Consider the following 24,671-nt stretch of genomic DNA (forward strand, 5'->3'; position numbering starts at 1 on the left):
TAACAACAACGTATTTTTGAAGGTAAAAATGCTACAGGTTTTGCCTTCTAGCTAGGAGGAGGACACTGAGCAAGTGCTCCTTAATAAATGTTGTTACAGGTTGTCTCAGATGAGAAATTTTACCACAGACACAGAAGTAACAAAGAAGCTTGAATATGGCTTGCATGGTTAAAGGAAACAGAGATGAGAAGAAGTTTCCAGATCTCCTGATTTGTATTAACATCAACCTATACCGAAGGCTCCCGATAATAAGTTTGCTTGGATGGGAGCTGTAGTGATCTGGTGCCCACCCAAAGCACCTGTAACGAGGGTGGAGGGTCCCATCTTTGGGAAGAAGGGGTTTAACCCAGAACTCCCACAGATGTATTGAAATGCACATGTGATTTTATGGGTTTAGTAACATCCAGCAGTTTGCTTCCTACAGCAAGAGGTATATGCTTTTAGTTTGGTTTAGATTATGGTGTTGGTGGGACAGCAATCACCAATTTCCTACTCTGCTTTCTAATCTATGTAATCCACTAAAGCAACACTAGATGCAAATTGCCTTCCTTCAGTTACTTTCTGCTTCAAAGCAGCTCTACAAATCCAGTTTTTGAATTGTGTCTACCCAGAACTGCTTATTGCAGTGGACTCTGGTGCAGAGATTCACTGACCAGGAAGTGGATCACCTTTCTGTACACAGTCCTTCACCGTGTTTTTCTCATCTCAATATATTCAACTGATAAGAGATAAGTTCTGGAAAAGCTTTACTTTCTTCATATGAAAAGAGAAAAGACTGCCATAAGACTATCTTGGGTAGAGCAGCAGGTCAGCAGTCAAAACTATAAATTGTATAGATTTAATCTGCAAGTGTTAGTTCCCACAAAACGTCAGTTATGGTCCCAAGTGTCTTGCTGTTTTCTGGGATCACTACACAGCTGGACAGAATAACATCTCTTCTTCCCAACACTTCATGATGCAACAGCAGAGGGTGTTGCAGATCAGGTCTCAGGTGCCCTGAGAACGATGTAAGATTTCTTATACAGCACTTGGATTTTTTTTTTTTCTTTTTCTTCTTTCTGGCTGATCCTGTTAAGTTTTTTGGTAAGCATTAGCACCAGCTCAGAAATAACCTGAAAATAATTATGATTGGAAAAAACTCCCAAACATACGCATGTATGAAAAGAGGAAGAGAGAGTTAACACAAGGAAACTGTTTCCTTTCTGTTCTTCCTTGTCAATAAGTGAATGGGAAAAATAAAACAAAAAATTAATTCGCATGAGGAATACTGAAGGAAAGAGGTGAATCTTCAGACATGACAAAAGAGCAGTCTTAAACATGAAATCCCAGAGGAAATCACTGTCCTGAAACAGGGGATCAAATTTCCCCCAGATACTGGAATATACACAGAGAAGAGAAAGATTATTCAGCACTTAACTATTCTGGGAGATTGCTGATTTCACACCTGACTATTTTTAGGGCACTCTGATGAAAATCGAGACCCTGCATGCTGTTTGTCAGCTTCTCCCTACGTAAGAGAAGTAAGAACCTATGGTGCATAGAACAGCTGAGGAAGTCCTATAGACTTCCGAAGAAAAGTCCGCTCATTGCAAAGAGAGCATCCTTCTATTGATCCCCTGCCTCCCTCTCATCTAACATCCCCATGGGAAAACCATGGAGACTGAATTGTGCAAACCTTTAGGAAGACTTCCATATACTACAAACTTAGATCTTTTTATTTTTTAATGTACAAAGAAAATAAAAATAACTGATTCAAAACTGGGCACTACTCTCATGTCAATACCATACCATGCTCTCCTTATGTCTGTTATTAAGATAGCTCTATGGCTGGATATAGCACCACAACAAAGTAACACTCACACCTTCTAAATAGCTGCCTTAACTGCCTTATTGCAAGCAGTAATGACCCACTGAAATCATGTTCAGAGGAGGAATGACACGCTGTCCCTGTAATAACCGTATCATTGCCAAATACAAAATTTTCAAAGATGCATCCTGGAAGCAGGGATTGGTGGACAGTCACCCCTAAGTCCTGGTTATGGACAGAAGCCCATCATTTCTCCAAAGTGACTGGTTACTGTGATAGCTGCTCTCAGTCAAAAGCAAGCCATCAACTGCATGTATTACAAACAAAAATCAATCTTTGATCCGTGTGTTTTTAATATACAACTTGGTACAAACCACACATTTCAGTGGCTGTAGGCGTTTCATGCTGACATGAATGAGACACCAAGCAAGAAGGGAAGTTTTACCCCTCCTTGGTTCATACAGTGTTGATGGCCCAGCCAAACATAAGCAGGAAATCAGTTCTGCTGGAATGACATGCACAGCCCCACAGAAGCATCGTATTTCTTGGTTTAGGCGTAGGACACAAGACTGTCTTCTAAAGAAGTTAGCAATAAATAAGTGTTGGGAGGGATGGACTGACGCAGAGAAGAGATAACCCTTTCAGATTGACTGTGGAGTGCACATTAAGGGGTAGGTTAAGTGCTCTCTGTTTTCATTTCTCTACTCAAGGCTCGTAAGTCTCCCTCCTCAGCATGCTACTTAAACTGCTGTAAATAAGTGGTCTTATTTGCACTTTACCTAAATTCAGTTTAACTGAAGGTTCACTTCATTTCAACTCTTGGTCAAGGTTGAGGGAAAATAAATATCCTGGTACTGGAGAATCTCCAGACCATCCAGCTCCCCAAACCATTTCTTGAAGGTTTACTTAGGTTGATATTGCTGACATCACGTTAAGAATATTTTGACAGTATTATTTGAGAGCTGAGTATGACAGAATTAAAAAAGAAAAAGCCACTGCAGTGGTAAACGGGAAGCTTTCTGGCATGTGGCAAGATCAGTGGAGCACCAAGTGCTTGCCCAGGAATGAAACCCACACAGTAACATTAAGAATAAAAGCTGAGTATGTATGCTTCCCCATCAATCAAATCTGCTCCCTAACAGGGAGATAAATCTCTTCATTGACTAAACGAGACATAAACACGTACCTTTCAGCAGCCACGCACATTTTGCGGAAATTTCTGCAAGAATGGCTTTTTAATGGAAAAAGTTACCTGGGTTTTTGTAGATGCTAAGCACATCCTTGAAATAATGAGGTAAGAATCTTTCTAATAAAAGCAGCACATCCTCCAACTCCTCCAGAATGCCCACAAGCAGAAAATTTTCATTAACGTTCAGCTTTGCTCGTTCAAGAGCCCATTCACCAGGCTCCCTGTATGAAAGTAACGGAGAGAGAGAGAGGGAGGAGAGAAAAAAATCCAGAAGTTTAAATACGTATTTACTTCAGAAATTCAAGCCAAGAACACAACTGAATCAAAAAATATTTAGTTCTGTACTTCTAACAGGACATTAAAAAACCCCCCCAGCAAACCTGAGTGGCTTACTGAGCTTTTCTGCACAACATCTAGAATTGGTTTGGCATGTAAAAACACGATCACATTAAAAGGAGGTTAATCACTGCGTGGAAGTACTCCGGTCTGAAGACATCTTCCGCCAAGTTGTTTATAAGTTCAAACTTGTGAACTTCTGTATTTTGACTTGGAAACACGACCCGTCTCACAGGAGGAATGACTTCCTTGGGTGATGAAGGGTGCTAAGGGGGGGCGGTGTCTCTGAACCACATCAGAACTGCTGTGAGCAACCACTGCCTGCTGTCACCCAGTGAATACCACACAGGAGGCTACTGGACTGTTTCCCACCTTGTCCTTCATTTTATCTTCTGCCAAAGTCTCCATGAGCTTTCCTTGCCCTGCCATTATCTGCGGCTCCACTACAGGATTCACATTTGTTTGCTCTGACTGATACTGGTTTTGAAGATCAGTTTAGGGTTATTCAATCTTTTCCCCCAGTGGGACAAGCTGGCAGAACACCAGTACATCTTTATGCTTCTCTCATAGCTTCTTGGAAGCAGAGTTTGGTTAGACAAGCATGTGAATCCTAAATCCCTTAGACTAACTCATATCAATTATGTCCTGGGAGCAGCAGACAGCATTCATATTGATAGGGGATATAATGCCAGTGTCCCAAACTAAAGGAAATCAGCTATTTCACAGGGTCCAGCTGGTGTGATGAACATCTGAGTCACATATGCTACCTGTGAGTGGCTGACTTGTCTTCCCTGACTCTATTAGGCTATCGCAAAATCTATATAATACTGAATTTACCAGCATTTGTCAGAAGCTCTTTTGATGACATGTGGAAAAGCTTATTGCTTTACACTCCTACTAGAGCAGACTTGGAGCAGTGTTTTAATTCCCTACCACTTTCTGTGCACTGATCCATTGTCTGGAAGAGCAGAGTATCCTAACAAATATTATGAGCCTCCTTCTTGCAGCTCCTTCTGAGACTAAGCAGCAGCTGGAGGAAGTGCAAGGGCATGATAAGAGACAAAGATCTGTAACAAGCAATTTACTGCTTGTGAACCTCACAGAGATAGGTTGTGAAACCATTCAGGTATGTGACTGTTGTTAATGGGATTACTCATGCACACAAGTTAAATGTGCAACCATAAGCATTTGCAAATGAGGCCAAAATACATTAACAAAAAATGTGTAATGAAAATGAAGTCATGAATCTGTTTTGTTTCTTAATCACAACTTCACTTATGCCAAAAAACTGAAGCAGGATTTTACAGCAAAGATACTTAGAAACTGAGACCCAAGAAGGAACACATTTTCACTTGTTATTACTGCGACAACAAAGTATGGCTTTTGAAAGAAATTTTTGAAAACATGTACAGTTTTTCCACTATGGAGAAGCAGTAACAATAAATAAATAAATAGAATACTTTGAAGTTGAACAAACCTAATAAAGAACATGCTGTGACCAACAACATAAAAGTATTTGAAAACAAGAAGGTATTTAAAATTATTCACGTATTATTGCATAAAAGTTTACTATGCAGTATGATTAATACAGCAATATGAGAATGGCATAAAGAGATATTAAAAATGAGCTAGCTCAATTACAGCAGTAGAAAGCTGCACTTTACAGAGTCTTAAGTATGATTACTATTTCTTACATGGACATAGAAACCTGGAATTCCTCATATATAGGTCTGACATGAGCATCTGAGCAGAGCTAAAACGTGTATTACAAAATTACAGTGCAGGTAAAATGAGTAGTGAGTGCTCACTGCCATTCTCACCTTGTCAACCCAGGAAAAAACCCACACATAAATACATTCAGATTTGATGAATTATTCAAGTATTAAATCAAGAAAAAAAAAATAGTACTACATTTGCATTACCTTCCTTGTTCTAAAATACATGCACGCAGTTACCGTATATAGCGCCACATTGTACTTACACTTCTCTCTTGTACTTCAAATAACTGTTGCCTCTCTATTACCAGGTTCTGATGAAATATTGGCAATAGTTATTGCTGAACAAATTGGGAAACCTTGTATATATTTACCTGCATCTTGGATGCTGTCCACAGAAATACGGTATGATGTAAAATAACCTGGGATTGGAACATTCAGGGTAGTTTTCAAGGATACATACATTAATGTCCTGTGGAGGAGGAAAGGAAAAAAAAAAAAAAAAAAGAGGTTGAATACTGCATTTCCCTTTGTCTATTCAAGTGTTTTCTTTACCTCATATTTTATACAGTCATCTCAGAGTCAAAGAATTGTGCTGAGGCTGTACCAAATACCTTAAAAGTCATCTACCGGTCAATTTACCTACTTCTAAATATCATTACAAAGTTTCAGGAGGGGGGGGAAAAAAAAAAGTGTTTTTGTGCAGAATGCAAAAAAGACCTTTTTTTTTTCCTTGTTGCAAATAACACAATTATTATATTGAGATTACTGCATTACTCAAAGCAGAACACATGGATCAACTTTCATTTTGAGCTATATTTAAAATATTCAGGAGATTATTTTCAGTCTCTCCTTTCTTCTAAATACACCCTGGGGGAAACCTAAAGTAGCCAGAATAAATCAAACTGAGACAACAATTATTTTCCTTTTTTTTAATTTTTTTTATTCTGCTTCATTCAATGACTAGAATGAACAGAAGTAAGCTATAATTTGCACATCTTACTCTTGATATAAAAACATACATCACTTTTGATTACAGTTCTGTACATTCCTCAGATGTTCAAAACTGAGCCTATTGTGTAAACCCCCACTGAGAAAAGGGCTTATTAGGAAGTATTTATCATTTTCCTGATTTATCGTTCATCTAATTAGGAGCTATTTATCATTTTTCAAAAACTAGGCATAGCTCCTGAACCCTGAGAAAGTGTATTCCATTTCTAGCTTTACTCTAGCACAGTAATAAACGTACCTGCAAGTGGGATTGAATTCCACTATCCTTATCTAGTCAAACAGACCCACTGTTGGGGGTCTGTTTGCTTGGGGGCAAGCAGATCCACTGACTCCAGAGAGACGTATGGGGGAAAAAAAAGAAAGTGCAAGACAACATAAGCAAAGATGAAAGGATCTCATCTTCGCAAAACCAATCTTCATTCTTATTTAAAGGCCCGTGCTTTTATAATACAATAGGCTTGATACACATCAATATCAAACCAACAACTAATCAAATCCATACTTCATCTAGTAAATAAAACACGATAGAGAACATTCCAGTGGGCAACACACCCTTCCTGGGCTGGGAAGTAAATCACATGGTGAGGAACTATCAAAGAAAACAACCTAAAAATTGCCAATTAGGCAGCCCATCTCCCCTGCTCCCCCCAGTGTATTCCAGCATACTGAGAAGGGCTTGCCTTAAATACAGAGAAGATTTATGGTCAAGACCTGAATTTTGACATTCAAGGCTCTCAGCAGAAGCTAACCAGCCCCCCACTCTTAATGCTATGAAAAAGCAATCTATGCTAATCTATGATAAAAAAATCTACTGGTGGCACAGGAAGGTGGCACAGGCAATGCGTCCCTCCTATCATCCCAATAGGGTTTTTTTTAACATGAATTAAATTTGCAGTTCTTTAAAGGTTTTTATTGTGCTTTTAAAATAGACACCACCAGAGAAGTTTTCAGGGATACATATTTTCGGTCTCCATAAGAACCTACAGAGACCTGCAACTAATTCATAAATTGCTTGGATTTTAAAAAATCTGATATTGTCCTGACAATACTTTAAATTATGTCCAAGCCAGCTTGCACTTGATTGATGGATTAATTGAAAGGCAGAAACACCTATGTAAGACTTAAAAATCATTAGTAACACCCAGTTGAGAACCATTCTTCTTTTCTCACTCCCATACAAAGGTGAACGGACATTACCTCACAACAAAGAAACTTATCGTTTCTTTGCAAGAATAATGAATACAGTGAGTCAGAAAATATTCCCTGGGATAAATAAGTATCAATACCCAACACAAAAGTGTAACAGGGACCTTCATGTCATTCTGAAAAAAATAGTTGATTAATACAGCTGGAGAAACATCCATACAATAAAAGCAACCTAAATTCACATGGAAAATCCTGCAGCTTTACCTAGTGAAGAACTTATAAGTAGTCAAAAAGAGATTTTTAGTACTCCCTTTCAGGGTAAACTGCTATAGGATCACTGAAACAACCAGGACAGCACTAATCTAAACTATCGAGTGGTAACTCCCTTTGAATTTGATTTGTGGAAGGAATGCAAAAGGATGAGAGAGAAAAATCTTCCCCCCCTGCCCCGTTGATGAACTTTAAGATAAAGGCCAGGTATAGTTTCATCTGAACCTACAATTTTTCGCCACACAACAGCACACATTTCACATTCCCAACATCAGAAGCACCAGGTTTTCTCTGCAGTAAAAGCGCTGCCCCTTTCCAGTCTCTGTTCACCACCACCACCACCGTGATCCGTGTTACAGCTGCCGGAGGGTCCTGATGCACTTCCAGCACCTGCTTGCTTTTCCTATTTTACTGTATTCATTATCTGTGAAATAAATGAGCAGCCGCCATCCATGCCCTCAGAGGAGATTTTACTTGGTGATAATTACACAGGTCCGTGAGATGTGAAATCACAGTTTTTAACCAAGAGGTGGGAAAAAAGACAGGTTGGCCCAAACTGTGTGCTAGTCATTACAAAACTCAAACGCACCTACAGGAAACTGCTCTTCTGTTGCTAGCAGGACTTACAGGAATTTCTGGTGGTTTTTTTTTTCTGAGCACGGAAAGCTAAAGTGAAATGACATTATTCTAGGTGCTGTTATTCTGCTATCCTAAGCAACATTAATGCCACATTTCCCAGTAAGTGTGTTTTCCCAGCAGGACATGGATCTTTCAGGGTAGAAAGATTTTTATGTGAGACTAAAAATTTCAAGGTGACAGATGACAGTCTTGCTCATTTAAATCACTGGAGAAGCCTTGTAAAAAAAAATAATTATTCCAACACAACCAGGAGAGATACAGAAAGAAAACACACAGAGATACTTTGATCATATCCCTCCACAATAAAGGAAGAGGAATTTTATTGTATTCCTCAGCTCCTGGCTATAATCCACACTGCTTACGTCCCGCTGGGCTTCTGTCTCCAGCAGGGCAGAGGGATGCCCGGGAACCAGCCCTGGGGCTGCAAGTAACAACAGAAACTATCTTTCTTTTTAATAGCACTATATTTTTCTATTGTTGTTACAATTTTGGCTGAAATGGTAAATTGGTAATGTCTACTTCCTTCTTCTGAGAAATTGTCTTTCGTACAAAAATCACAACATGCCCTGATCTATTAATCTGTCAACGAGCCAGACTACTGAACTATCAGAAATAGATAAAAGGTGTATTATTAATATATTTTTTTAAAGTTAATAACAAACAAACAGTTTTATTTGCCATAGCAAGTTCACACATGTCATAAGAGGAAGTCAGCACATAATTAAAAATATTTCATGGATATGAAATTCCTTAGGGAATTTTAATGCTATCACAAAAAAGGGGCAAATTTCAAAATATTTTTTGTAGAACAATAAACAATTTACTTAAGTTAATGTCCTTAACTCATGGCAAAAACTGTACCATATACAAAAGGATGTGACCTTTATTTGAGAGTTTGATTTTTTTTTTCTCCTAATGTAAAATCCTAAGAGTACTGAGGGAAATAATTTTTTTTGTCCAGTAGAAGAACCATCTAAGTTTTTTTCAAAAAAGAAATAATTCTTGAGCTTCAAAGCATTCCCTATTTCTTGATCCTCAGTGTCTCAATCAAAAAACTACAGAAACACCAGACTGTGCCATGGATGTACGACAATTCTTAGTACCCCATACAATCAATCGTAACTCAAATAGATACATGCCTTGCAAAGATTTTTCCGTTAATCTATGGGAAGCCATAAAAACAGCCTTTCTGTCACAATCAAAATGAAAAATATGACATGTCATCTTTCCATGCCCTACTCGCGTGGGATACTGCAACTTCTGTGGAACCAGGAGACCCCCGCTTACAGCCCAGCCACGGTGCATGCTCCTTACTTAAGCCTCAAGTTGAGGTGTGTCCTGAAGGCTACAGAGGAAGCAGCAACCTAAATAAATACCTTTCAAGTTTCCATAAAAGGAAATGAAGTAAAACGATGTGGAAAACCAGTGAGTGAGCCCAGTCTATGGTGACCTGTCCTGCTTACAAGGCTGTTCTTCATACGCTGCTACAGTCAGCGGTGCAGTCTAGTCCCCACCGTTGCCAGCCAAGGAAAATTCTTCTGCTCTGCTGAGAGCCCCCAAGAATCCTCTTGTGGCTTGTAAAATGTTTTCTCACATACTTGCTCAGTGTTTGTAAAGGGGTCAAACTGACCGTTACATCCTGAGGACAATGTTACATCATATAAACTAAATACAACCACGCTGAAAAAAAAAATAAAAAAATAAATCCACTGCTTTCTCTGATCCCAGCTAGGGAGCTCTGGGTGGCCGTAGAGTGATGGGGAAGAAAATGTAAACATGAAAGCTCAGAGAAGGGCTCATGAGTGTAAATATGAAATAAGGAAAAGCACAACTTCCTACAGAGAGACATTGAAAAGTCAAGGTACTTGACTTCAAGGCATGAAAGTTTTCAAATATAAGTAACGTGACTTACTAAATCTTATTTAGGAGCACAAATTTACATATTTTTACGGAAAACAAACTATAATGCAACACATTTCTAACCCTAATTAGAGAGGTTTTTACTTCATCAGGTGATAGTTAATGTTTCTATTCAACCTCAATCAAGTATTTGGATAACGAGAGTCACACAGCAGCAAGACAATCCATTTCTTTCAAATTCTGGAGTCACTTGGTACTTGTCCATGCAGCTATGCTAATGGCACTGGCAGCACACTGTTGTGCATCACTTCCCAACCAGCATTGCCAATGCAGCGAAAGCCAAGTGTTTTCCAGCCCATGCTATTGCAGTACTGAGCCCCTCCAAGGAGGGCTGGATTGTGCCAGACTGGGATGATGGCCCTCTGGAGATGACAGCAAGCTGGACAAGCCTACTGGAACACCAGTGGCAGGCTGCAGAGCGAGCAGTGGGCACTTCAAGGAGAAGCTCCATGATATGGCAGAGCTGATCTAGCAAACTAAAACGTGGGTTTCTGTCCCCAAACTACCCCCTGCACCAGCTGTGATTGCCCCTTCACTCCTGCGTGGGCTCCATCAGCTCAAAAAGCATCAGAACCCTTTTCTTTCCCTCTGTTGCCTTCTGGTCTTCTACCAGAAGAGCGAACAATGCAGACCTTGCTCACGGAAATGCCGTGATGCCACCACAGCACCTCTGCACTCCAGCTGTGCAGGGCGCATCCCCTTTGGAGTGACGCAGGCCACATTTAATGACTTCAGTCACCACGTTTGTTTCTTTTAGTCATTTTGTTAATGCAGTCATTGGGAAACAGTCACCTGAGCACATGGCTGTTTCAGCCCAGCACTGACTGTCCCCCTATGCCCAAATACTGCCACTGCCGCAAGAGCCATCCACACTCCCAGCATCATCTTCCGTGGCACCGTGAAATCATGGATCCCAGGGACTTCTCTCTCTTTAGCTACCTGGCAGATCTCGCATAGTTACTGACGACACAGTAGAGGTGGGCCTCACGTTTCATGCTGAAGAGGATCTCAACTGCTGTGAAAGAGAAGACTACAGCTATGAGAGACATCCCCTGAGCCTAATCCTCTGGTGGGTCCATGCAACAGATTTCGGTCTGCCCTGTGAAGACAGATGCTACAGCAGATGGAGGCCAGTGACAGGATTTTGGGGTCCAGAGCACAAAAGAGGGAAGCGCCTGGGGCACCAAACAGCTCGGGCCATGCTCCCCAAAGATGAACTCTTCTAGCTGGCTTTAACCATTGCTTTCCTGCTTAAAGGTCAATAGGTATGTTGTTTTATCTTCAACACACAGTACATTTGAAAGCTGAGCTAAGGTTTGCATTTTAAAACTAGTTTTCAGTCACAGATAATATTCCTTTCAACTCTTTCTCTTCTGAATGTTTTTGTACAGCTCTTGAAAGGCCGCACAGACATTTCATACCTTTGCAGGTATTCAAGTTCCTTTCCTCCACATATTTGTCAGGAGTTGAAATATGTTTTTTTTAAAAAAAATAAATCCTTGCTCTCTTTAATTCCCAGAAAACCCTCATTATAATTTCTTCAACAAACTGCTCTTTGCCTTCAGCTAAATCATGTATTTGATAAAAAGCAGCAGCACAAGCAATTGAAGAATGGAGAGAAGAGCCCTCTCATGACCCATACTTCTGTAAGGCCCAGCGCACTGCTAGAGAAGGAGACAGTAACAGCCTATGCAGGAGATCAGAAGAATATCCTTTAGAAAGCTTCAGGGACTCCTAGCAGCAGCACGCTGGACAAGCAAAAGCACCCCGTAGAGTCATTTGATTCAAGCTGCTGTCCTCCAGCCATCTTATTTAAAGGTTAGTTCAAAACAGAAGCTAATGTGTAAAACAAAGCAACATGCTCTTATAAATGTGTTGGGTTTTTTGCCCCCTCAAATAAATTTTCACTTATTATTATCTGGAAACATACTCTCTTCCCTTCTCCTCTTTTCCGATTTTTCAGATGCTTCCTACAACCTCTGCTTCTGTCAGCAAATCATTAGTCAGCCACTCACTCTGACAGCTGGGGGAGTTTACCTACGAGCTACAATGAAGTCCCTCTCTTGCGGATGACCGGCTTTCCCGCAGGTGAACAGAAGTCCCGGGGATCGAAGGGCAGTGGCAGCGCGCTGCCAGTAGCCAGGGGCTACGACCTGGCATCTTGCAGGAAGTTTCCAGGAAACAATGAGAACAACTGGATCCTGCTATGTTTTCCTGGTTATTCACTGGGCTATTTTTGAGAGGACCATATACAGTTGTTCTGGAGAAACAACAGCCATCTATGGACGGAGGCAACGTTCAAGTGCCTGCAATTCAGCTCTGCTCCATATCAGCCATCTAGCTAGGCTACTGCAAACCAAAAGGCTCCAAAGCCATTTTGTTCCCTCTCTGAGAGTGAGCTCCCTCTCTGGCATTACTGGTCTGGATAGCAAGTCACACCAGTATGTTGGCTTGAAGCCAGTCAACCATGTGTACAAGCAAAAAAAAATATTAAAAAAGTGGGGAACATAAAGGTGTCTGCTCTAAAAAACCAAAAATCTTTCTTTAAATAAAAATGCACTTTAGAAGCTTGAAAAACCCCTAATTCTCCAATGTTTAATCTGAATAAAATTAAAGGAAAATAAGCAATTTTTGTTCATTGTCTAGCATGGCATTCTCTCTCATGAGCAGGACTGATACACTCTCCTGTGTGGAGTCTCCAGCTCAGAGACTGGATGGATGGAGAAGGCAGGCCAGACAGCTCCCCTTCCCTCCAGGCAGGGAGAAGTCCACCAGCCATCTTGAGAAAGGGTGGAGGGAGCTGCCTGCAAGTGCTTAGTTGACTTGAGAAAATAAAATTTGAAAGTATTTCTGGTACTTACAATAAAACCTTGGAAAGCCTGGAAATAGTATGGTATGGGGTTTTTTTCAGTTTCATATCCAGGGAATGACTTTTCACCAATTAACATGTTTAGATCAAAACTGAACTCTGTACCCAAAAAGCATCCAAACTTAAAGGTTTGAGTAGATACATGTGCTGTTATCTATGTGTAGTATGAATGCTGTTCTCACAGACAAAAATGGCTTTAATCTAGACAACATGTATGGTCAGGTCACCTCCTTGCTGCCCCATATCTTTGGGGTGTGCAAAGCATACCACCACACTGCACCACTGAGCAGCAGCAGCAATGCCGTAACTCCCCATGGCTTTCTGCTAAGCCTTCCTCACCTATGGTTACAAGGACAGCTTATACTAAATATTTCTATTTCACAGGCTCCATGGTAGCACATTAGTGCTGCATTTGAGAGAGGGGATGGGAAGCTTACAGAACCCTTGGCAACTATTGATGACTTGAGATCAACCCTAAATATCAGCAGAGATAGTATAATACGGAATATATACACCTTCTATTCCTCTCCTCAAAGCTCGATACTTTTCCCGAGTAACTGCATCAGTAGTTGCAAGTTAATAAAACTTCATTTTGTTTCATAGTACGAGATATTTTTTCTTTAATTAAGAAAGCCTGTACAGTAAGAGTAAAATTATTCAAGAGAAAATTCTATTATGAAAATCTGGAGAAAAAGTTAAAAGTATTTTCAAGTGTTAGGACATGAAGGCTGGTTCAGTTAAGTCTTCTTTTAATTGTGCTCTAATGAGGAAACCTGACCTTTTAAAGCTAGCCTAGGGTAGCCTATGGCTTGCTTAGATTCAGTATGTGCTGTCTTTACATCAGCTTAGATGTCCTTGATTTTTTTTTTTTTTGTGTGTGTAGAGGATAATTCTGGGTTTTCTTTGAATTGACTTTCCACTTTTTTTCTGGCAAAATACATTTTTCATTTTTTCCCCCAGACCACATAAGCAATTAGGCTGCCAAGTTTAATTCCCACTTTTTTTTTTTTTTTTTGACAAACTCTTTCGGCTGGGCTAATTTGCCTGGCTTTTCTGCCAACAATGTATTCAGCTCTTCTTCCTGGCATCTTAGCAAGTGAAGCAGCAGCTAACAAAACAGCATCTTCTGCTAACCGCCTACATTTTCATTCAGTGTAGGCATAAATTACTCATTCATATACAAACTTCTGCCAGTATTAACACAGCAGAGGTGATGAACTATGCCCACAATGTTACTATTTAGATGTGACAAACATTAAACACATTTGCAGATCCCAATTTTCTAACTTAAAATGATGTACAGCATCGAAAAACTATGTAGGTGGGTATATTTCTCTCTTCTCTGTTAATCATAAATCACATTAGTATTTTGTCAAAGACCAGTTTTACCAATTGGAACAGAAGTACTTCGTAGTTGTAAATAGGCACCTTGTCATAGCTTTCTTTTCCACCGCTTTTGTATTTTTTACTTTGAACCATCTTAGTACAGGAAATATATGAAAAAAATAGAATGAAATTATGCCAAGAAAAGGGAGAACATCACCCAGCTGGAAGAAGTGTATAAGCATTCAATAACCATCCTGTTACAGAGGGCACAGATCCAAGGAAGACCAAAAATACAGACCATTATACTGCAATCAAGAATGAATCCCAGCAGCAACTAACAGCAGGGAGACAGTGCATCTGTTAATTCTGTTTCCTAACAACACCTCTTCATAAAAGAACCTGGAAAATTAGTCTGCTCAGATGATGACCCTTAATGAAGTCAATTAGGGATGGCACATATTAAATTCTGTAAACGCTGAGCAGGAAATACTCCCCACCCCAAGGATTCTCAGCCCTCCCTAATGCAGTGCTGCTGGACCCTAGTCGACAGATGCCTGTGAGAAAAGCAGCGAGTCAACACATATATCCAGCAATTTAATGCTCACAAAAGGTAGTTCTGGAGCACAGATAAAGTTATTCTTCAACAGATGACAGCCTCAGCCTGGAGCTGACTATGAGGCTGAAGTCAGCAGGCTGGAAGTGGACAGAGATGCAGCTGGTGGGTGAGGGTCCTCCTGGCAGGGTGGTCTCACCATACCTACCTGGTGAAACAGCGCAGCCCTGGCTGCTGCCTGTCCTGGCAAGAAAGGCTGCTACACAAGATCCAAGGCATCGAGAAGCATTTTAGTCCATCCTTTCCAATGGAGAACCAAGTTTATCTAAAGTAGAGCTGCCATTTGTCCAATCTATTCATAAAAAAAATGTTCATATCTGATCATTCGTATCAGTGCTTTACTGCTCCTACTTGTCAGAAAACCTTTACTAGTATCTGATACAGAACCACCTTAATGTAATTTAAGGAAACTCCTTTTTGTCTTAATCTTGATGAACACAAGGAATAACTGCAGGGCATCTGCTTCATAGGACATTTTTATTCATCTATAGATTTACACTTCCCTAAAGTATTTCCTTTTTAAGACCTTTTTCTGAACTCTGTTCAAGTTCTTAGAAGTCCTAAAACAAAACACTTTTTAACTTAGGTATTTTCAGCACCAAGTAAAGCAGAAAAGACCCTGTCAGTGCCTTACATAAGTTCTCAGCTGAACAAGAGCATGCTATGGAGGGAATTAAGGAATATTTTCATGTCTCTGGCCCCTGGAACCCAACATCTTCTGTTTGACTTGAAATGTTGGATCCCAGAAACTATTTGTGCTCCACATTTTTTAAAAAGCAAATTGGAAAAGACACAGAGGAAACCATCATATAACACTGCAGATCATCACCTCTCTAATAAAGCACTCTGTTAAAGTTAAAAAGCCTTGCTGTCCAGCCAAGCACATTATGACAGTACGACTTGGTGTGGCCTGGATTGAGAGCGAGTCCTGCTCACAGCTGAGCAGTGACAGGCATTACAGATTGCTTAGAATGAAAAATCAAGTCACAAAAAATACCACAGGAGATCTGGGATGCTTTCATGTACAGAAAAGGGTCCTCAAGAGGACGTAGGTCAGGGGAAAAAAAAAAAAAGTGACAAAGATGCTTTAGAAAAAATGGATAAAATGAACAGAGGACTTGCAGAACCAAGTAGTATTAGAAGACACTATAAGGAAGAGCACAACCATCAAGTGCAAAAATCAACATCAGCAGAGAAAGCTGTGGCTCTCCAACTCCCAACAGGTCTTTGATTCAGTCACTAAAGATGTGATAAATGCAGTCCTGTGTTTCTGAACTCTCAGGGGAAAAAAATAAGAGGACAGGCTGATAAAGGATAGGAAGGCTAAGGACAGGAATAAAATGGCAGGTTTTCTTAGTGAAACGGGACACTGAGTACGGTCGCACAGCATCTGTGCTGAGACATCTCTTGTGCACAACAAAGAAGGGTTAACAGTGAAGTAGCAGATTTGTCAGGTAATATTAATGAGAGCAGATAAGAAATCTGACCTCAAGGAGTTATAGAAGGACCCTATAATGCTGACTAGGCAATAAAATGCTGGAAGAAATTTAGTGCTGGTAAATGCACAGGTCCTTGCAACAGGATACTCTGAATGACAAAGGTGTAACTGGGTTTAAGAAAATCCCCAAAAGAATAATTAAAAAAAAGATATATTCATAAAAGAAAGGTCTATCAAGGGCTATTAAACACAGATACGGAAGCAGTGTGTGGCTCAGGAAATTGGTAAGCTGAAGAAGGCCAGAGGCTGGGAGGACACTGGAGGGGAAACAACCCTTTAGCCTCTCCCCAGCTTCTGCCATCTTTCCCAGTTTTTACCATCTTCCCCAGCTGGGCTGGATGGTGCTCGTGTCTCAAGAAGGGCTTAATGCAGAAAGTTCACACCTTTACATGTGACACAATGTCCTTTGCACAGATATCATGAGATTGAAATGTTTCAAAATAATACTTTGTTGCTACAATACAGGAAAGCCTATTTTAATAACGAGAAATTTCTGTATTTCACATTTTTCTCACGTTTTCTTTCCCAGGTCAAATGTTCTCATTCCTTTAACGCCTGACTGCATGCACAGAAATTATGCTCCAGCAGATTTTTAGCCCAAACCTCAAAAACACATAGACTAACAGAAACACATTTAATGCCTCTGAATGCCACAACATCTTGAAGCTAGCATTACACTGTTTTTAATAGAGGTCCACAACAACTAGTTTTAAGAGTACAAAAGTTTGAAAGAGGTTTATTAAAACTGATATCAGAGTTCTGAATGTTAAAGATGTCATCAGAGAGAAGCAATCCATGAGCCAAAAGGAAATTAATTTCATTGGCTGTGAGTATTAAATATTATTCCTCTCATCCATCCCATCAAGACAGAGGCAAAACAAACAAGAGAGATCATTCCATTTGCATATATTTTGACAGAACTTCACGTGACAAGGATTAGGGAGAAAAATGCTTGTTTTTTCAATATAAATCTTCAAAAATAAAGGAGAGATACATGGAGAAGGGAAGATATGCCACAATAAATATAAAAAAAATATTGCAGCCTTCAGGAAAGCAGTATTTCTTCTAATTATTAAGCTTCTCTTATGTGCAGATGTAGCACAATTTTCAGTAAAAAAATGAACACTGGCTAGCTGATGCATCTTAAAAGTTTTATTTCAACATACTGCTCAGTTATAGCTTAGCCTATCTGCTGTCATGAATGCCAGTGATACAATTTCCTTTCACTGATGCTAAAGGGAGAGGGACTGTATCCAACAGCTTGTGATGTCCACCTGAAATAATCCAGTCACATTGAGTACACTGCCTAACAAAAAAGAAAAAGCTACCTGCTGCTGACCTCTCCATTAAAAAAAGAGAAAACATTTGATGATCATCAAACAGTAGAGGTTATAAATTTCTTTCGGTTTTCCCATTTTTTTAAGTTAGATGATAAATCTTAAAAGCATGGTACTGACTTTTAAGAAAAAAAAATAACCGGCTTCCTCATAGCAGCCAGGTCTAAATGTCTGATGTCCCCTCGACCTACCACATTTGTGGCGGCACTTTACCACAAAGCTCTTGAATGGCGAGAAAAGAGCCAGAAGTGCGAGTTGGGTGCTAATTCTGCTTTCTTATCAGTCTCCTGTCCAGCATTGACTGACTGAATCTCTCCCTTCATCTCTCAGGGCTGAAATGCAAAAGGAGCTGCAGAACAGAGCAAACCACGCCGCCGCGGCCGCATGTGGCTTCCCTGCTGCTGCAACTGGGGGTGGTTTCCGCTCTGGTGCCCCTATCTAATTTCCCTAGTTATAATCTTCCCCCCGCTGAACAGCTCTAACGCTTTTCTGGAAAATTACTAACGCTTTGCATCATTCGTAGCGCTGCCATTCTGAATAGCAGCCACAAAAATGGAAGAAACATATTGATTCCACTTTTCAGTTTGACAAGACTATTGCTGCATTGAGTACATACTCTGAGTATTTAAAAACTCCTAAAATTAAAAGGTTCAGAGGAATAATTAATGTTCCTATTTGCCTCTTTTTAACATTTTTTGAACCTTGAGTCATCTGCTGAAGTTCTTTTCTACAACTATGAAAACCAAAACCATGCTCCGCCCCTGCCGCCATCTCTCAAATCCCCTCATCTCAGGTGCTATGGCTTCAAAAAGCACAGCAAGTAACAAGATCAATTATAAAATCATGGAGATTAATAACTCTGCTAGAAGGAGGGAAAAAGTGTAAAATCTCCTTTTTTTCTTCCTATTTATCAAAGACATCACTTCTTTGGATTACCTTCTGAAGAAATTCCGTTTTTTTTTCCTTCAACCACTGATGAACACTTTTGTTTTTTCCTTTTAAAGAAAAATAATTTCTAAAAAAACCCCAAAAAATTCACATTTAGCAATTCATGTTCACCATGGAAAAATTTCTATTTGCTACCAGTTAATGGATTTTTCCCTAAGAAAAAGGAAATTACTCTTGACAAGCTCAGTTATGAATAGTGGCTGGCTTTGCTTGGATCAGAGTTCATAGGAAAAAGTTGTGTTCAAGGTAACCTGACTAGACTGTGTTTCAATAATTCACTGAGCAGTAGGCAGCTTTGCTGAAACAATGGCAGTTCATTTTTCAGAGTCCAGAACAACAAATAATTAGATAAACACTCTTTGTTAGGTTATTTTTTGTTTTGTTTTTGATTTTATGTAAAGCAGCTACAGTTAGAGGGATATAGGAGCTTTGAGAATACTAGTCAACAAGAAAAAAAAAGAATGCTTAGAATAAAAATCAGAAAAAGTCAACACTGCTTTTACTTGAAAGGAGGATTTCCCTACCTTGTTCATGGGCAACCCATTTCCTCACCTGACACAGAAGGTCTACTGCTTACTAAAAGATGGAATTACCTTTTCATTCAAGAGAGGCCCCAACTGCCCCCGTGATAGCTCACGACCATGCAACATCAGCAACCAACTGGAGAGGGACATGCATATTTTTTAATAAGGTTATTCTGCTTTAAATAGTCATCTTAAGGGGGGGAAAAAAGTGTATATGAAACAGCTGACACCTGTTTCTTGTTTTCTCTCATTTCTTTCTTTAAATAAGATGGAATTATAAGAAAGACAAAAAAAATTAGTTCCTGGCAGCAATACCCTTCCTTACTTGACTGACTATAAGGAAACAATGGCCAAATGCCCCAAACCCCAGCTCAATGTCAACAAATACAGGTTTGCAGTTTGTCATAGTCTGTTCCCTCACATTTTCTTCTGGCAGCATCATCTCACCGAGCTATAAAAAACTGGTTTTATTTTTTCTTTTGAATTCAAGCAAAATCCACCACAAAAAGGCTGAAGGAATCAGGGTATGCATAGCTTTCTGAAGGACTCACTATGACCATCAGTACCTCTCAGATGCCTGGGTTTATTTCCATTGGTTTTCCATTTCATTAAGGTGCCAAGATGCCTTAGAGCATGTGGTTTGAATCCGTCCTCATCTCAGGGCACAGAGGCCATTAGTCTTCCCAAAGACTGCACTGAGCAGCAAAACTTGCCAACTGCTCTTTTGACTGCAATTGCTTATCAGTCTGGCAAAGGCGGCAATCCGTCGCCTCATTGTCTGATATCCCTTCGGGAAAAAAATGAGAAGGAAGGACACCTAATACAAGTCTGGAGCCTCCATACTAAAAAAGTCCATTTAACTGAAGGTATTAGTATGCTGATAACCTCATAACTCAAGTTACACTCTTGCAAAAAAACCCCACCAAACTCTAAGAAAAAAGAAAAAAGAAGAAAAAGAAAAACATCTGTGGCAATGATCTTTATGCCAATATGGAAAATGTGATTTCTGGAATATCTGACACCTGAAGAGCACTCCTGTGGGAAAGCACACCAGCCACTTGCCAGTCAGAGCCAAGCAACCAGAGAGAACATCCCAATCCAGTTGCCAACACAAACCTATGGCATTTGGTTGTTGTTTTGTAGAAACACAAATGCACATTTCTACATCACAGGAGCATATTGAAGCAAACAGAGCAAGACTAGACAACCAGCACCTGTATTTTGGGAAAACTATTCCCCAGTTCAGATCTGTTCATCCTGTAATGAGACAGAAACAAAACCTCAGTGCTTCACTTTCACTACTGTACAAAGAGTTCTTTCCTTTATTTGGGTGCATTTAGTGAGTCAAGAAGTACAGTCAATTTTATTTTTAAATGAAGAGACACTACTTAGCATGCAACCAGTTGTGTTCACGATATTGTGAAAGCAAGACCCTTACAATTTAAATATTTTCTGTTACATTTACTTACTACTAACACTCCATAGTTTTCATTCAACAAAGCAGGATGCTGATACTTGACACCGCAGAGAAACTCATGCCTGTCCTTCTCTGCTCATGAGAGAGACAGAGAGGGCTGACCACAGCGATGCACAGGGAGGTGTCTCTTGCACAGGGAAATGCTCCCTGTCCTCACAGTTTCCAGCAGGACACTCAGGGTAAAGACTGTGTGCTCTAAAAGTGGAAGTGTTTCTCTGACAGGACAAGCGAGTCTGAAGAGTGGCTACAAGATGCTCTCAAATCTCACATGATAAGATTTTTATTGTTGCATCAGACATTACTGCTGTGATTGTTGACATTAGCCCTTTTAATTCAAGTAGCCTTTCTTTTTTTTGTCCCTTCCTCCACTTAACTAGAAAGACCCGAACAAATAGCAGCACCATCCTGGAAAACATCATGACCCCTGCACTGAGGATGTGGATTTGAGACTTCTCCTTAAATTCCCACCAGCAGCTCCCCCTCTCCTCCATCTCCTTCTTACTCTTCTTGGTCCTAAGTTCACGTGATACCCTAATTTGCAAGATTACACTGTCAAACTAAGCGGGGCTGGCATCTTTTCCATGGCGCTCCAGATTGTTCCTCATTGAGAAGCCAAACAGACAGTACTGGATAGGGGTTTGCCTCAGCAGAAGATGTGTTGATCACACGCAACAGTAGTTTTATTTATAGCCTGGGCAGACAACAATGCATCAGCTTCAGCACCTGAAAGAACCCTGGGCAGTGACCCTTGAGCACCAGTACCTGCTGGGAGGGTGCGTGCCGAGGCAGCTGAGACACTGTGCGGTCACTGGGGAAGGCAGAAGGCAAGAAGTTGTGGAGCCTTGGCAGGCTCTGCCCGGTGGGCACCTCCCCGGTGTGTGCACCCCACCTGCATCCCATGAGACGGGCATTCAGGCACCCCGTGTGCAACCCGGCTCCAGGGACGTGTGCTTGGGCGCTAACCAGAAAGGAGCACCCTGTGCTCCAACAGGCCCCGGGGTCCATGCAAGCTGGGACAAGGACCAGGCACAGGATTTTACTCTGTAGCCTGGAATAAACCCTAGAGACTCCAGAAGAACTAGGATAAACTAAGTCTTGAGTATGCCTGGGCACTGAACATCCCTTTTTCCTGCAACATGCCATCTCTGCATTCATGTGGTTTCAACATAAACTACTTCAGAGTCTTAAAAACACAGAATTCACAAGTGTGATCCAGTCATTCTGCAGTCAACAGAAGAGTCCACACCACCACGAAAAAATTACATGATAGGAAAATATTTTGTGGACGACAAACACCTAAAAAGCCCAGGATAGCCTTAGATGCTTTTATAAAAACATAGCCATCCCTCACCACGTCAGTCGCGCGCCACGGGCAGCTAGTTCTCCTAAGTCCACCACCCTGAATCCTCCCTACCATCCACCACCTCAGAGCTGCAGCTTTGCTTTAGCCAACAAGCTTTAGAGATCAGGATTTCAGTTATTTCACTTTGCTGGCAGTGCTGACAGCCAGAAAACTCATGTATGAGCCACAAAAAGGAAAGAGGAAGGAGAATGACAGACAAGGAATAAAACGGGCAAATAAATTGTTTTATTCTCATGGTTGTTGGTTCCTGCAGGTTCTGACACCTACAGAGTGCAGTGAATATCTGACTGCTTGAAATTACATTATCATGCCACAGCCTGAATGTGTTCAATATATTGGCAGTAAGGGGAGGGCTGCCTCTCTCTGCCCTCCCTCCGTCAAGAGGACTGAAAGGTTCTGCGGTTTCCTTCCCCATCACACTGCCAATAAAACAGTTTTCATTTAAGGTGGTTAGAGCATAAAGCAACCAGGGAAAGGAAACAGGTCTGCTCCTAGCAAGGAATATAGTTAGGAGGGTATCTGGTAAGCTTTTCTAGGGAAGGCTACCATGATTTCATTAGACAAGACTTCAAAACATTTTTAAAACATGAATACAATACCAAACATTTCAAAAAGTCAGACTTCTAAATACTCTCTCTCACACACACACACACACATATACATGATTGCATCATATTTTTTAAAACAGACTATTTGCTGGTCAATGCCTCATCTCTTATTTAGGCCATGTATAAAATGTAACTTTAAAAAGATGAATTTTAAAATTTATTCTAACAGAAATGGAAATTGAAGACATTCTTTTCTTCTGTATGATAAAACATTGCTTTTCTAAAAATCACCCTATTCCAACTTTAGACAAACAAAATGTCAATCAATAATTAGCTTTACTTGATGGCTACTAAAGCCAAATCCCCAGCTTCACAACGCACAAAATGTTGTACTAGGCACTGAAGATAACATTCACATCACACACAGATTCACCTGCAATGGTCACTTGCCAGCTAATTATTGTTAAATCATCGCTTACTGGGAACCATTTAAGCTTCTCCTTAGATGTGTCTTCCTGTTGCTTTCACATTAACAAAATATATGAGAACTGAAAGCGCAAATACTCAAACCGAGACTTACAAAGATTATCAAACCACCTGAAACTCATCCATACTGAAACTACTGTACATCAAAACCAAGAGACTTCTGCGTTCTGGAAAGCATGCACTGAAAAAAATGTTTAAACCCACTATCTTCAGGATTTTCACATCTTCTGTTTTGGTACCTTTACTATTACCAGTGCACAATGTGAACTTGTGGATGCATTCCACACTTTAAATGTATCTTCATATCTTAGCCTTTTGAGATAAATTTGAGAACAGTCATGACAGTATTAACAAGAGCTTCAGCATCAGTGTGGAAATTACAAAAATTCATTTGACTGGCAGAGCTGTGAGACAACAAAATGTCACTATGGCATAAACCCAAGAACACTCAAATGCTTTAAAAATCAAGATACAATACATTCAGCTGGAGATGTCTATAATGGTACCTATCTTACACAAATCACCGAGTAGCAGAATTCATTTGCAAGCATGCAATTACAAAGTTTGCTTTTGAGTTACACAGAGCAGTCACTAATTTCAGAAAATCAGCATGGGCTATGAGGACCATCTACTGCATGCACAAGACCCTTTTCTGGGTACCCGAAGGCGCTGGCAATGTACTTATTAGACATTTTCTGATGAAGAGATCTTGCCTTGGTAATTAATAGCCTTTGAGGGCTACATAGTTACTTTTTTTAAATAGAATAGAGTAGAATAAACTATTTCGGTTGGAAGAGACCTATAAGGATGTCCAACTGTCTGACTAGTTCAGGGCTGACCAAAAGTGAAAATAAGTTATCAAAGGCATTGTCCAAATGCCTCTTAAACACTGACAGGCTTGGGGCATCAACCACCTCTCTAGGAAGCCTGTTCCAGGGTTTGACCACCCACTCTCGAAAGAAACGTTTCCTAAAATGTTTCCTTTTTGAATACATATAAACTGTTATCCACAGCAATGGCCAGCAAGGACTTCCACAGCTTAATCACATGTTGTTTGAACCATTGCATTTTTCCGTTCTTTCCTGGATCTGGCAACTGCCCATTCCAGTTGGGTTCTTCTAGGTCTCGCACCGAAACAGCCCACAAGCAATCATCCTTCATGCATTTCCATGCCTCCTGGAAATCTGTCTTCTCATATCCTTTCCCTTGTTTACTTCTACCTCATCTGAAGAGTTCTAATCATCATTCTGCAAATGGAAATTATTCCATCCTTTCATTGTAGCTCCTATCCAGTTCTTCCAAACCCATTTTGGGAATGGGAGGTCACAAATGTCAAATGAAGGGTGTCTTATGCAGCCACATTACAGATTTATACACAATAAGGTTCTCTGTTTTGTTCTCTGTTGCTTTTGATTTGCCTTTTTTTGACTGCTACTGAGAACCGAGCTGATGCTATGGTAGAACCATCCACCACACACACAAGATCTCATTCCTGACTGGTAACAGTCCACTGAGAACCCATTGCTTTCTATGTGAAATAAGGATTATCCCTCCCAAAACCACCTTCCTGCCTTCACTGAAGGGAAGGCTGTCTTTTATCCCTGGGCTACACAAGAATGCTCCTTTCTGTTCTTGTTTCAATCTCCAAA

General features: G+C 40.3%; 1 protein-coding gene across 3 annotated transcripts in view; it reads right to left on the minus strand.

The window, feature by feature from the left end:
- The window catches only part of UST (uronyl 2-sulfotransferase), a 229,035-nt gene that overhangs the window by 94,676 nt on the left and 109,688 nt on the right, over nt 1–24,671 (minus strand). For all 3 annotated transcript variants that reach the window (XM_075748443.1, XM_075748446.1, XM_075748445.1), the window contains exons 6-7: nt 5,422–5,519; nt 3,060–3,217 (exon numbers count right to left, since the gene is read on the minus strand). In XM_075748443.1, the coding sequence (XP_075604558.1) occupies nt 3,060–3,217; nt 5,422–5,519 (256 nt within the window). The remainder of the gene's footprint in view (nt 1–3,059; nt 3,218–5,421; nt 5,520–24,671) is intronic.

Source organism: Balearica regulorum, chromosome 3 (assembly GCF_011004875.1).
Source record: "Balearica regulorum gibbericeps isolate bBalReg1 chromosome 3, bBalReg1.pri, whole genome shotgun sequence".
Classification (NCBI taxonomy): Eukaryota; Metazoa; Chordata; class Aves; order Gruiformes; family Gruidae; genus Balearica; species Balearica regulorum.